A 15,628-nucleotide genomic window follows, 5' to 3' on the forward strand; every position below is an offset into this window, starting at 1 on the left:
TGCTTGCAGAAGATACACTAAGCAAAACCATACAAGGCTAAGCTACACTGTGTGCTCGCTTGTAAGTGTTTTATGGAGAAAAATGCACACTGGTACAACCTGTTTTATGCTTTGGCAAATACAAAACTGCCTGACTTGACTTTCCTGTTTAAGGCATAGGTTTTATAAGATTAGACAGGGATTAAACATGGGCGAGCGAAAGGGGCTGTATGCAAGCTGGAGCCAAATAAATGACACTGTGGGGATGTGCGTTGCATGTTTTAGTTGCTGCCTTTGAGGTTTGGATTTACAGAAACCAGGTACTCAGTTATTAGAAATAATTCAACAAATGCTTTTAATGTTATCTTTTTTTCTTCTTTTTTTTTTTTTTGTCTTGTATGTGTGATTGATATGTGAAATTTTAACAAGATTGATCACAGATACAAACAGTTAAACACTTTTAAAATGTTACTATACTTGCATAGACATTTTTAATACTAGATTAACCTCCATAAATGTGGGACTGTTTCAAAGCAATCTCTTTGAGTGAAGTATTTTTGAACAAGCCTTTGAGTATGTGCAAACAGAACAGTCTTGGAATTAACACCAAATATTGTCGTAGATATGAAGACAGCAATGCTATTACTGCTTTATGTGGTGTAAAACCTCACTTGCCTATAATTAAAGGGGAAGTCAACCGCAAAAATATTCTTTATGATAATGTGTTCTATGCGGGTTCACTAGTGTAGGACACGGCATTCATGAAATATTAATTAAGCAGCAAAAATCGCTGTGTTTTTATCCATTTCAGGGGGCAGCCATTTTACCACTTGCTGTTGACTGAAAATGACATCACAGTTTCTCAGGGCTCCAAGTAACAACAAATCACCGCTCACCTGTTTTCTGAGTTTGGTCATGTGACATTCGCAAGCTGAGATGGATAAAAATTGATTTTTCTGCTTAATTCATATTCCACAAATGCAACAGCAATCAGAATGCCGTCTTTACGCTAGTGAAGGCACATATACTACATATTAAGAAATAGTAATAAATAAATTCTGTTTTTGGGTTGACTTACCTTTAAAATGGGTGGAAAACAATAGAAATTAATGGCAAATCAAATGGTCTTGGTTATGCAAAAATGATCAGCATTTTTTTTTTAGTCTTTCTACATACATTTGACAGCTTCGTGGAAGTAAGTTACATGTCGCAGCTTACAGTATATTATAAAACTTCAACTGCATTTTGATGTTTCACTTTCACGGCAGTGTGGACTTACTACACCCTCTGGAGCGCGTAAAACCAAATTTGACAGGGAATGCCCACATTTTAATTTTTCTCTATCTAGAGTGCATGTGGCAACAGCATATCTAAATGACAGACTTAAATGGATGGGAAAATCCATGCAGCTTGAAAAGCGCTAGCTGCTCTGCTCCCCCCCTTTTTTGCGTCACAATGGAATACTTTCTCCAGACCCAGAATTCAACTAGTAACTTCTTATCTAACAAATTTATGTAACTCTGCAATGGAATAGTCTAACAGACAGACTAATGGGATTTGGACCCAGTATGTTGGCACTATTCCAAGCACCATGTTGCTATTAAAAGCTATCACAATTTGACTTATCTTTTTTATTTAGCTTTCCATACTGACTCCAATCTCCATCCTGTGTATCTTGTTAATATTAACCCTGTGATAAGCCTGGTGGGAGTATGTGCGGCATGAAGGTGGAGGGAGCGTCGGTAGATTTATGAGTTTTGTTATCAAAAGTAATGTCAGGTAACGCTGATTTTTATTAGTACTCTCAAAATGTTGTGATCTACAGGTTTTTATTTCTGGAATCATTCAAAGGGTTGTAAAATGTCTTTGAAGACATTTGTGTCTTGAGGCGCTATACAGTTGGAGGGTATGACTTATTTTACGATCACACGCTTCTGTGGGTCTACTTCTGTCTTAAGTGTGGAATGGTTGCTCAAAAGCAGTGTGACTGCTATCAGGAAATATTTCAGTTCATTTTGTCCTATTAGAAGACTCTTTCTTCAACAAGATTAATTTTTGTCCCCATAATTTCACTAGCAATTGCATACTACTACTACTGCTTATAATAATAATAATAATAATAAGCATAATCATAATAATAATAATAATAATAATAATAATAATAATAACAATAATAATAATTAGGGATGTTCGATACCACTTTTTTTCAGACCAATACCGATATTCAGACCCTCAGTACTCACCGATACCGATACCAACTGCCGATACCAGTAGTACATTTTGACAAATAAAAAAAAAAATCACTAAGAGGATATTTTTAAGCAAATATATTTCCTTTAATTTTGAAAAAAAATAAAAAAAAATAAAACAGCACAGTCACTCTTCAATAGTCTTAACGCTCAAAATAAAACACAAAAATGCTCTTTTAGTTTAAGATTCACAATTTTGAAGTATTTCCAAACCGGTGAAGTTTTGGTGAAAAGCTGCTGCAAGCTAGCGCCAGTTACAGGCAAGGAGGACTCACTTAACGTCTTCCCCCTCTGTCATCGGTCGATTGTACTCGTCTGCATCACGGGTACTCGAGTACAGTGGTACCTCTACTTACGAAATTAATTGGTTCTGGAAGAAAGTTCTTAAGTAGAAAAATTTGTAAGTAGAGACGCATTTTCCATGTAAATGCCCTAATCCGTTCCAAGCCTCCCAAATTTCAGATATAAATGTTTATAAAGCATAAAAATGCATCAAAACATGTAACAAATACATGTTACAATTAGATTATTGCACAATAAATGAGAGTTGTGCATAATGTAAATAACAAAGAATAGAGTAAAGAATAAAAATGATGGTCATTTACCTTTTTAACTGCTGTCCTCATCGTTTTTTTGCCCTCTGGTTCATGTACTCCTCCCTCAGAAGTTTTTTTTTTTTTTTTTTTTGCCTGGTGTTTTGTAAAGAACTGATCCATGGATGGTTTTTTTGTTTTGTTTTTTAAACAATCCTTCGTTAATGTCCAATGCAAACATCATCATAGTGATCAAACGCCCGACTGGTGAACACTTTTTCTGGGCGATTCTTTTAAACAAATTCTGAAACTTCATGGAAACTTCCGGTATGGCGAGGCATCTTTTTTTTTAAAATAAAAGGCCCGTCTCGTCGCAATTAAAAACTTACTGTGCTTTCATCAATCACCAATTGTTTAAATGTTTGCACAAATTTGTTGGCTGTTAGTTCATACATTTACGAAAAACTATCGGAACACCTCATGGGCCGCGGGATGAATGATGAGGACGCTGTATAGACACCGATCTAGTATACGCTCATACCTATGGTAGAGGTTCCTCTTAGCCAATGGGATGCCAGAACGATGCACAAACACCGATCTAGTATTGACTTTCATAGGTACCTATGGTAGGAAATAGGCATAGCCGAAAGTATGTTGCGTTCGGTAATGTATTTTTACCTTTCGTATCTAGAAATTTCTTTCGTAACAAGAGGCAATATTTTCCCGTTGAGGAGTTTCGTAACTCGAAATTTTTGTATGAAGAGACGTTCGTAAGTAGAGGTTCCACTGTACTTGAAAAAAGGCTGGTCTCGGCTCGATACCGATACCTGGTATCGGTACTCGCTCATCCCTAATAATAATAATAATAATAATAATAATAATAATAATAATAATAATAATAATAATAATAATAATAATAAGATTTATAACAGTCTATTCTCCCTGCACACAACACGTGCCAAAAGCTGCACAAACACAAGTGTGCAGGCCGTATTCACCCTCAAAGCTTGATTATGTGACAAGGTGGGAACCCATGGGAGCAGGATGTGCAAATGCATTTATGGAAGCACACATATACTTGTTTATATGTTCCTCTCTGAGGAAGTGATTGCTTATCACAGTGTGTGCACATGGGTGTGAGAAAAGGGTGCTGCCCTCTTGTCTTACTAATACTGTGAAAACACAATGAACTTGAGCGCCAGACCTGCTGCTGTCAGCACAGCTCATAGTGAATATACAGAAAGATACTCAAATGTCAAACTTTGAGTTGGTGTTTCATGCCAAGATACTGAACGTTTGTTTCATGGTGAGTCCAAAGTTAAAATATTATTTTTTCTTCCCCCAGTCTGCAGAATTCTTCGATATGCTGGAGAGGATGCAGGTATGAGATAATGCTATCATCATTTTGTCTAGCCTGATCAAGCTTCCTAATACTTTAGTCCATACCGTGTATGAATCATCCATTAATTCCATTTCATCATCCGAGTGCTGCGAATGTAAAGCAGGAACTCACCCCACATTGGCTTGACATTGACTTGAACATGGATTTAAGATGTTTAATCATGTCTGTCTCTCTATAATCAAACTCTAGTCAAACATATGGAAAGCTGATTAAATCAGTGGCATGTCGGGTTCAGTCACTTGCTTTTATTGGACAATACGGATAGAGCTCCCTTATAACTTCTCATTCTTTGTATGGAATTTATTGATTTTTTTTCTTTCTGTGACCTCTTTGTTGCTTCTATGGTCTCCCATGGGCATGGGCTCTGTAAAGTGTGAGCACACATGGGGGTATACAAAAGCAGAGGAGGAGGAGGAGGAGAGAGATGGTGGGAGGAGGCATGAAAAGCACAAACAGAAGGAGAATGGAACAAGTGGCCAAAAGAATTTTGCAGGTTCTTTTGGATGTAAAAATGTTTAAAAGGCTGAAGCACTGACAAACCTCAAAGATGCATAAAATAGTCAATGCTCACAGGCATATGAATAGAAGCGTGTCTTATACACTGGTGAACTGTTACTGCATAAAGGTAAATATACTTTATTTCTCACATAGACAACGAAGTGAGGACCCAGCTTTGAGAAGAAATTAAATGAATATGAACTTAGCCTTATAGAAAGCCTTTCAGAAAGGAGACATCTAAATGTGTCATCACCCTGCCTAAATCAGGGACATTACCAGACAAAAGCAGGAAGTATTTAAATAAGGCTATTTTGAACTTATGTCATGAGAGTGTTACAATAAAAAATTTGTCTCAGGAAAAGTCCTCAAAATGTCTAAAGGCAAAGTGTCCCACACTATTGTCAGTTACATCAGCATATTTTACTGCAATACTGCATATAAAAAAAAAAACCATAGCCATTTCCTCTTAAAAATGAGAAGGCAATGGTTCTATAGTTGATGATGGACTATCCTGACATGACATTACAGTACATTGTGAAACAAACAAAATGTATTTTTCCATTTTTAAAGATTATGTAACATTTGGAAATCTGTAATGTATTAAAACCATCATTTTCCTAAATTCTATAAATGGAGAATAAAAAATGTTTCAAGATGTTCATGGTGGATATTTAATAGAAGTACTAAAAAACAGGGACGGTGGAGTGAAGATATCTTATCGGGCCGAAGCCAGCCCTATTTTTTAGGTATCAGGTTCTCATGGAGGCTGCCAATACCAGCCACAGATATCGAAGAATATATAAAATCTGACATTTAGTAAAGTCCTCCTCTGCAGCAGTTGGCGCTATACTATGGGTAGCTTAGCTCATCTTTGGCAGGTTTTGTTCACTTTTTTTTGTGGTCTTTTTGTCAAATTAAATATTTTTATATCAAAAGTAGAGGTTTTGGTCACTTTTAAATGTTTTAATTAACATGATGCTTGCTTGCTTACTTGCCCAATAAATGGTTATGTGAAATACATAAGACATAATATCATATTTTAAAAGAACTGTTTATGCAAGAAGATGCACTAATGCAGGACTTAGTGAGGCCATCATAGAGACATTTTGCAGACATGAGCGGAGAATGACAGCCAGTCACTGCAGCCGAATGATCCAATAGTCTGTTACACACCAAAAACTGTGGCCCTCATCCATCTTGTTTGAACCTTGCCTCGCATCGATCTGTTCTTGGACTCTGCCAGCAAAAACTCAGCAATAGGAACTGTGCGTTTTAAAGTCCGCTTTGTTGCTTTGAAAGATGGTGCTGATTGAAGGTCACGTTTGTGGACCTCTTTTTCTTTTTCGTTTTTTTATTCATCCACTTTCCACCTCTTCCTCCCTCCTCTTCTTTGTCTGAGAAAGAAAATTGAATCCTCTTAAGAGCGCCTTTGTGATCAGTATTCTATTGTGGACAATGGCTCCTCTGTGACTGTAACAGCTGCACCGTCAATATGCACAGACAGACATACACACAATTACTGGCATGCAAGCATGTATGATTTTGAATAGTAAAGTGCCTACTTGTACTTTCAGAACTCTATGCTCATCTAGACAAAATGTTCCTCTCAGCAAACTGCCAGATTGTCATTTCATGATCTATGTATAATAGCTACTATTCGTCCATACTGTATACATTTACCTTTAGCCACAAAAGGTAGTGCAAGCTAATATGATGCAATTATAAGAGTCATATCATGATCCTACATCTACACGACCACTCCAACTTTTCCTAATAAGAAGCCATGTCAGGCCAGCATTAACTTTTTTTTTTCAGGCAGATTTATTTTACTATTAGGCAAACGTAAAGTAAAAGTATATTGGATGCATACACACATGCACTTGATTGAAACGTTGATATGTTTTGTGGTGCCTTGTCCAAACAAAACTGAATCAATTGTCAAATGCTGAAAGGAACATTTATCATGGTTGGATACTGAGCTGAGTGTGAGAGAATGACTAAGTGTCTGTAATACCTGCATGTGTGCTTGTGAGTGGTGCAAAACACACATTCGCATGTATGACTCACTGTGTTTTCATCCAAGTAAAAAAATAAGGTTTGAACAAACGGCTCCGTAGAATAGGAAATTACTAATTAGGATTGTGACCACATTGTTGCGCTTCATCCAAAAAAGTACAATGTCTTAATGTTTTCTTAAAACGTCCATGCTAGCTACAAGAAAAGTTTTTTGTTCACACCCATGTCTTTGCTAATTGGAAGTGTCCACCAGCTGGTCCTGATTAGTAGAAGTTAACACCCCTGTTCGCCATGGAAGCACGTGTGCAAAACAATCTCAAGGCAAACAACAATCAGGAGAGTTAGACATCAAGCAAGTAAATTTATACAAATCTCATTTTTGTACTGAAACCTGTGCATGAATGTCACTGGTGGTGGATTTAACATAGGCTATAAACAGTAACCGTGTAAAAATCTAATCAAGTCTGACTTATTTTAAATATGAGCAATTTGTTTGACATTCAACGCAATTCTAATGTCTGGTCCCAGGAAAGGGTAAGTTGGAGGGAATAGTTCCCAAAAAAACACACATACAAAAAAACAAAAAACAAAACATAATTCAGATAAAGATAAGAATGTATTTATGCATTTTTATTTCAGATACAATTAAAGAAAAAGCTATCTTTATTTTGAACTGTGTTTTGACAAAGAGGTGTACAAGTAATATATAAGCAAACTGGTAATTGGTATCAACCAACAGGTGCTTCCAATTTGGCTGTGTGCACAATGGTGTCAACAACCTTATAATATTGGATTTACACTGCATCCTTCAAGTAACTTGTTTTTGTTCTCAAGTAGCACAATTTCAAAATGTCATTGCAGCATCAAGTGATTATATACTGTACATGTATACGAACAAAATGGACGAATGTCGGATTATATCTTCAGATTGGAATCAGACCTAGTACAAATGTGTAAATTATATGAAATATGGTGCATTGTTGATGGCCAATGGTGGGAGTCAACACAAGGCCAATTAAATGGCATACAACATTTCATGTATTATTATTTACTTGAGTTACATGCACTTTGGGCTTTCTGCACATGTGGCTTAAGTGTTCCTAACAGATTATACAGTAAAAATGGAATCAGGTGTCGGCGTAAAATTGAAATTAGGCACTTTTAACCTGCAGTGTGAATCCAGCCTATGAACTCTTCCTGATTATGACAGACTTTAAGAATGTTGTCTTACAAACTTAAAGCTATTCAAGACCCAGTGTTTCCATCATTACAAATTAACCTTTGACCCATGTCCTTTTCCGTCCTCATGCTGCAAATGGATTCAGGTCCCTAAAGTTGAAGAGACCAAAAAATGGAAGGTGTGACCAGTCAGCTGACACTAACACTCGTCAAGTTGTGTTGTGATGCCTCCTCAAGTGTCTTTGTCCTCACTCTGTCACCTCTCAAGGCTTTCACATTAGAAAATCAATTGCGTCTTGATCTACCGGGTCATAAATTGAAGGAACTGATTATTGATCTGCGCTGGCTACTGCAAACTCAAAAGGATTAGCAGATGGGCCTCAGCAGTATTTAGAGGTCATACCCTGAAATTGCGCCACACTATGCAAACAACTATAAGGCTTTTAACAACCTTAAACTTCGAGGACCATCTTAATGGATTTTTTGCTGGAGACCTTGTGTTTTAAATTTTTGTAACATTGCCTGAACTTTACTTTAATCTTACACGTTTGATCTTTTATAAGCATTATTTCAGTTGTCATTTCTTAATATACGTTTCATCATAATCACTTAATGTCTGTTGAAATATAAGGACGCATATCTTCTTTCACAGGATGACTATATTCCCTACCCACGGATAGAAGATGTGAGTATCTCATTCTTTAATGTGAAGGCTAGTGCAGAATTACATTAAGTCGATCAGAATTTGGTCATGATTTTTTGGTTGTTCTACCGCCATTCCAAGGTCCTAGAGAAAGGGGGCCCATATCCACAGGTAATCTTGCCACAGTTTGGTGGCTTCTGGATTGAGGATGTGGAGGCACCAGCTGGGACACCCTCCTCTTCAGAGTCCAGTTTCTGTGAAGAGGAGGATGGAGAAGATGGTATGAGTCCTGGCGAGGGACACAACTACCGTTTGGAGTGCAACAGCACAGCCCGGGCCTACCGCAAACACTTTGTGGGCAAGGTGTGTGTTTGTTCTGCAAACATTTGAGGACAATAATAATGCCACAAATATCGGATTTGTTTGCAAACATTCTTTTGTACAGGAGCACATGAACTACTACTGCACTGGAAGCAGCATAGGGAACCTCATTATGTCCCTGAAGCATGAGGATGTTGAGGGCCAAGAATTATTGCGCATCATGCTCAGGTACAGAAGTTAATTGGGCTTAATGTACACCGACCAGCCACTACAAAATGACCACCACAGAGAGCCATAATCAACTATTCTGCCTTTAAAAAAAGTTGATGCTTTTAAATGAGGCAATCTGAGGCGTTACTTTAACAATATACAGTATTTAATGATTGAATTTTGTGGTTGCAGGGCTGAGAGCTGAGTAATATTTTAAGTCAAATGTACGATATAGACACGCATTTCAGACACGCTGACTGTGAATCAAAACTGAACATTATGAATATTTGTTACAGCTCTTGTCTCAGATATCATATTGTGCTGTTATAATCATGTTTTGTTTAGTCAGTGGTATTGTTGTAATTTGACAATGTTATAGAATTGCTGCTTAACAGTTGGTTCTTTCTGTGAAGCACAATTGCCGTCCAAACAAAGAACCTGTTGCCAACAAATGTTTTGACCCTCTATTTTCTCCATTTTATTTTTTTATTCAGAGCTGATCAAATTTCGCACTCATAGATTTTGATGTAGTTGTAGCTTAATGATGCAGAGGCTGCAATTAAGCTACAATAATTAGCTTCCCAATTCAGCATGGCTCTAATCATAATTTCAATTTACACTAGGCTGATGATGAATCAATAGCTCTAGTTTAAAACAACTTATGGGTCATTTGTTAATATAGTCTTCAAGCACCCATCCATCCGTTTTCTGAACCACTTACTCTTTTTATTAAATTAGTTTCTCGGAAGTGATTACACCTACACATTTCTCCAGATATTTAATTAGATTTGTTTTTATTTATTTTTTCATAAACACTGAAGAAATTACACTGACAGATTTAATATACCTGCTCCTATTTACACATGAAACCTTGTAAAACTAACTATGCACTTGACACTGGGGAGGGAAAATTAATAACTGCTCGGTTTGGACATTTTCACTTAGGGTGTACTCACTTTTGTTGCCAGTGATTTAGTCTTTACTGGCTGTATTTTGAGGAAAGCGTAAATGTAGTTACTGTATATAAGCTTTACACTGGCTACTCTTCACTACTTTTCATTGTCAAAGTGTAATTTCTTCAGTACAGTATCGTCCCATGAAAAGATATTATACGGAAAAATGTCGGGTTTACTGACTTCTGTAAGATGCTGTAAGTGCCTGCTAGTCTCCTTTTAAGTAGTATTTCTGTTGCAGGTCAAGGACCAAAACAGTCCATGATAGGATATCCTTAGCAGGCATTAACCAGCTTCCCAGTGTACCTCAGATCGCAAAAGTAAGATATACACACACATTCGTCTATAGTTTTAATCCCTAACACGTCATATATTTTAACTCTTCACAGGAAATTAATTTCTTTTCATGTTCTTCACGTTTCAGCTTCTGTGTGACGATGCCACAGGATTAAAGTTCAACCCAGCGCTTTACCCTCGAGTAAGTTTAATTAAGTGTCGCATCACAACCTTGCCATAGAATAAGATCAGGTGGGTGTTGATGCCAACGCTTTATATTGTATTATATGAATGCATCAAAGGCTTCCTAAATATACATGTCAGCCTTTTTATTCCTCTAAATCAGGGGTCAGCAACCTTTTGTCAAATGAGCCATTTTTGTCCAAATAAATAACAAAAACACTGTCCGGAGCCGCAAAGCCTTTCAACATTGTGATGAACAAAACTGTGTTAGTGTTAGTCTAATGCATTGAGGGCCCAAGAGCTAACATAACAGAAAATTTGCAGCATCCAATACTTTGTGATACGTTTTTGTGCTACCCTTCATCTTCCTTTTTTTATCATTTATAAATGTATTTATTTTTTCCAGACTTTTTTTTTTTTTTAATACATTTTGAGACTTTTCTGACTTTCTGTCAAATTTCTGGCATTTTTGGCAGTTTTATGGACATTGGGTAATTTTCTGCCTTGCTTTTCCGTTTTTGGACATTTTATGGTTGATTTTTTTTTTTTCTGCCTTTTTTATACCAATTGTCTATTTGTGGCAATTCTGTGGACATTTTATGGTAATTTTGGAGATTTCTTGTTTCTGGAAATTTTATCGTATTTTTTTATTTTCTGCCATTTTTAGGATAAGTTAATAACTTTTTATTTTTATTTTTTTTTTTAAGACTGTGGCAATTTTGTGTACATTACATGGTCATTTTCGGGATTTCTTTTGTTTTTGGACATTTTATAGTTATTTTTTGAACATTTTCAGCTTTTTTGGAGGGGGGGATTTGTGTACATTATAATTATGGTAATTTTCTGCTTTTCATCTTCCTTTTTGGACATTTTATGGTCACTTTTTGGACATTTTTAAGTACCTTTCTTTTTAAACTTTTTCATCTAGCTTTTAGTCTCACTTTTTGACACTTTACACATTTTGGACTCTGACTTTATTTATTTATTTTTTTAAACATTAATTCATTTAAAGAATATATTATGTATAAAATAATTTACCTATTTAAAAAAAATAATAATTAGACATTATTTTTTTTTTTTTTTTTTTTTTTTTTTTAACTAAAGACTAATGAGCGACAAAGGCAGCACCTTTCATTAGCTTTTCATTGCGCTCTGGTCTAAGCAGAGGGTAAAAGTGCAGGCAGTGCCTTTCCATAATATATCCCTCATAAACCTCATACCTAGCTAACATCTGCCACTCCCAATGAGTGCAATATTCCTATAGATTGATGGTCCAACAAAAAATGGACACGGATTGGTTTCATTATTCTGTGAGTCTCATGGAGGGCTATGATGGCTCTTGCCTTTGGCCAGCGCCTCAGGGAGGGAAGCATACCATCTGCGTCTTGATACGCAAGAGGCTGTGATGAGAGCGCTGCTCTCGCTGGGGGGCTGTGAGAGTTTTCATGTCAGCCTGACGCAACAAGAGCCAACTAAAGCTGCCCTTGAGACATGTTAGGGAAGACGACAACCTGTTTTCTACAGCGATGAGTAACGGTTTTGTTGTTGCGCAGGGATCTCAGTTGATCGTAGCTTTTGATGAGCATGAGGTCAACAACACCTTCAAATTTGGAGTGATCTACCAGAAATTTGGACAGGTGAGTGATTGTATTGATAGCACAGCTTCATTTGGTGTTATGCTGCGCTGTGTTACTGATGCTCCTCTTTCAACTCAGACATCTGAAGAAGAGTTGTTTGGGAACAATGAAGAGACTCCAGCTTTCAGGGAGTTTCTCAATATACTGGGTGACAACATTGAACTTCAGGACTTTAAGGGGTGAGATGTGATAGAAAACACTTGAACATGAGACAAGAGCCTAGCAAATAAGGACTAATGTGTCTATAAAGCTTAAATATCTAATAAACAAGTAACATGATAGCAAAAAATGTAGGACTTGATTGCAGTACAGAAAACAGGATTTATGAGCTGTAACCATCAAAGTGCTATTTTGGCCTCTGTAAGATAATCATGAAAAACTATGTAGTAAAATAAATCCTTTGGGGGAAAAGTGACTGTCAGAGCAATGTGAATGTCATGGCATTCATAATAGTTATAATAAACATACAATCATTTTACTGTAATAAAACGACCGTATTTTCCGCACTATAAGGCGCACCGCATTATAAGGCACACCTTCAATGAATGACATATTTTAAAACTTTTTCCATATAAAGTCGCTACAGTAGAGGCTGGGGTTACATTATTCATCCATTAGATGGTGCTGCGCTAAAGGTATTGTCAACAAAACGGTCAGATAGGTCGGTCAAACTTTATTAAGAAATTACAAACCAGCTTTCTGACAACTCCATTCACTCCCAAAATGAATAAACAGCTGTTTTATTATTTTCTCTGAGGTAAAGTATTAGTATTAGCTAGCGATCCAAGATGGCGGGGGGATCTGCGCATGCACGTCACCGATCGTGCAGGGTCACCGATAGCGTCTTGACAGCGAGACCTGTTGCGGCTCAATATTGATCCATATATAAGGCACATTGGATTATAAGGCGCATGGTCAGCTTTTGAAAAAATTGAAGGCTTTTAGGTGCGCCTTATAGTGCGGAAAATATGGTACATTATGGCAAACATCTCCTGGGAAAATTTTCTCCAAGCTTTTGCAGCTTTATTTATTTTTAATTTACCTGGATTGGCTGGCAACCAGTTCAGGGTGTACTCCGCCTACTGCACGAAGCCAGCTGGGATAGGCTCCAGCACCCCGTGACCCTTGTGAGGAGTAAGCAGTTAAGAAAATGGATGTATTTATTTATTTATTTATTGAAATTAATCAAGGAAGAGGATTTGCTGCTGTCAAGAGTTGCTGGGGTTGAAAAAGATGCTCACAACATTTCTTTATGTACTGGGACTAAGTCATTCTGAAACAGAAAAGGGCTTTAGCTGTTCACGCAGTTGGAAGCGCATGCTTTGTAAAACAGCCTGACTATGCTGTTGCAGATTTCGCGGCGGGCTGGACGTTTCCCATGGACAGACGGGGACTGAATCCGTCTACACAGTTTTCAGACAAAGGGAGATTATGTTCCATGTGTCAACCAAACTTCCTTTCACTGATGGCGACGTTCAGCAGGTACTTGGCCTAATCTCAATGTATGACCTTTACACATCAGTCTGTTTGAGAACCAACGTTTCAACCTTTTGCCTCCTCAGCTTCAGAGGAAAAGACACATAGGAAACGACATTGTGGCAGCGGTTTTTCAAGAAGAGTCGACACCCTTTGTTCCTGACATAATTGCCTCCAACTTTCTGCACGCGTATGTGCTGGTCCAGGTTGAGGACCCATGTACGGAGAACACGACTTACAAGGTATAAACTATGTTTTCAAATAATAACTTCATGTTTTAAATTTGCCCTACCGATTCAGCCTATTATTAATCATCTCAACAGGTATCTGTCACTGCTAGGGAGGATGTACCTCCCTTTGGACCTCCCCTCCCGAACCCAGCTGTCTTTAAAAAGGTGGGAAAAAAACAAATCTGAATTAATGTTGTCTTCTCAAACGTATTAAGCATACAGTATATAAAGTAGACATAAATGAATGATAACCGGTTGATTTATTAGAACGTGAATCAAAAGGCCATTTGCCAAGATGGCAATGTGTACCTGCTTGATAATCAGTTTGATAGCTTAACAGCCTAAGTCTTGGAAAAGCGCTTACAAAGCTTTTTGGCTTTTAGTTAGAGGAACATGGGCTGCATGCAAAAATGATTTTGGACAAGGTATTAATTGCCTATGTATACTTATCGATGAAGACCTTCAAAAACAAAACTGTTACACTTATCTGTAAGCTTTAATGTACAGCATTTTAATTATATACCAAAAGATTCAGTTTTGTAGCTTGACTTTTGTTCATTTTAATGCACATGGGCAAAAGAGATAACAGAAATTGTTTCCCTAACATTTTCCTTTTCACTGTCTTCCCTCTCCAGAGCCCAGAGTTCCGAGACTTCCTGTTGACAAAGCTGATCAATGCGGAAAATGCCTGCTACAAATCTGACAAGTTTGCCAAACTAGAGGTGACACATGAGGGCACACTCCGAATATCAGTGTCATAACTATCTTGCTGCACAAGTATTTAGATTGTATTTCATGTGTGCATGAATGTAAATTTATTCCAGGGTCGAACGCGAGCGGCATTGCTTGACAACCTCCACGATGAGCTTCACAGACAAAGTCAGGCCACTCTGGGTCTAAGCCAAGCAGAAGAGGAGGACAAGCTGGAGAATGGTGGACATGGAGGTCTGCTGGAGTCATTCAAGGTGAATGTGATGTCGGATGTGTAATCTTTGGCTGTGACCTTTACGTTGACGCTGTCATTATTTACCTTTTATAGGGTAGGGTTTCATTACAGAATGTTTTTGAAAGGGTGTTGGCCAAGTAACTGTCACATAAATAACAAATCACAATTGGTCAGCAACACTATGGTCGGCTGTGGCTGTATGAAGGGGACCATAATATGCCAGATATCTACCACAACTACCAATCTGAACCACTGATGTAATAGATCTAAGCTTTTATGTTTTGCACATCCCATTCAAACCCTGCCATGCAATTCATCAGACACGTCCTGTCTGATTTTTGTGAGTGCAGACTGCGGTAGCAATTTTCTGTTCTTAGCTGACAATAGGAGAGTTGCATCTGTGTAGCTTCTGATGAGGACTATTTTATTCACAATGGCTGTATGATACCAAATGGTTTTATCTTCAGAGGATCCTACTTTTGATTGTCTATAAATCGACAGGATCACTTAATATTTGAACACCATCAGTGAAACAAAGGCACGTTTGTGTACTGGTTAACTCATTCACTCCCAGACATTTTCACTGAAGTAACCCCCTTTGCTCCCGGCTGTTTTACTGGAATTTGATTGATTTTGCAAGGCCCACAGAATATTGTGTTCTATTGGTATAAAAACATGGAACCTACCAAAAGAAAGAAATAATCTTTCTGTTTCGCAGCAATTAGCACTAGAAGATAGCAAAGTTTCATCATTAGTCACAAATCTGTTTAAAATAATGGAGAAAAGAGCCTTTTGCAACGTGGCCCTGGCTGATCTCATACTATGCTGCCACCTGCTGGCCGTTTTTGTAATAACTACCATTGCATCAAGCATTCTCTTCAGTTCAGGGGCTGCATC

At 37.5% G+C, this 15,628-nt stretch overlaps 1 protein-coding gene across 10 annotated transcripts in view; it reads left to right on the forward strand.

Annotated features, from left to right (window-relative positions):
* Positions 1-15,628, forward strand: part of LOC144033045 (rap1 GTPase-activating protein 2-like) — a 149,482-nt gene that overhangs the window by 128,467 nt on the left and 5,387 nt on the right. For 4 of the 10 annotated variants that reach the window (XM_077540754.1, XM_077540753.1, XM_077540756.1 and 1 more), the window contains 14 exons: positions 4,107-4,142; positions 8,003-8,035; positions 8,509-8,541; positions 8,641-8,862; positions 8,945-9,048; positions 10,225-10,303; positions 10,408-10,461; positions 11,996-12,079; positions 12,158-12,258; positions 13,432-13,561; positions 13,642-13,797; positions 13,879-13,950; positions 14,421-14,507; positions 14,610-14,750. In XM_077540754.1, coding sequence (XP_077396880.1) covers positions 4,107-4,142; positions 8,003-8,035; positions 8,509-8,541; positions 8,641-8,862; positions 8,945-9,048; positions 10,225-10,303; positions 10,408-10,461; positions 11,996-12,079; positions 12,158-12,258; positions 13,432-13,561; positions 13,642-13,797; positions 13,879-13,950; positions 14,421-14,507; positions 14,610-14,750 — 1,332 coding nt within the window. Of the gene's footprint in view, positions 1-240; positions 300-4,106; positions 4,143-5,560; positions 7,212-8,002; positions 8,036-8,508; positions 8,542-8,640; positions 8,863-8,944; positions 9,049-10,224; positions 10,304-10,407; positions 10,462-11,995; positions 12,080-12,157; positions 12,259-13,431; positions 13,562-13,641; positions 13,798-13,878; positions 13,951-14,420; positions 14,508-14,609; positions 14,751-15,628 lie in introns of those variants that run through there. The other 6 variants (XM_077540755.1, XM_077540752.1, XM_077540757.1 and 3 more) reach the window with 5 other exon arrangements.

The sequence above is a fragment of the Festucalex cinctus genome, chromosome 13 (assembly GCF_051991245.1).
Source record: "Festucalex cinctus isolate MCC-2025b chromosome 13, RoL_Fcin_1.0, whole genome shotgun sequence".
Classification (NCBI taxonomy): Eukaryota; Metazoa; Chordata; class Actinopteri; order Syngnathiformes; family Syngnathidae; genus Festucalex; species Festucalex cinctus.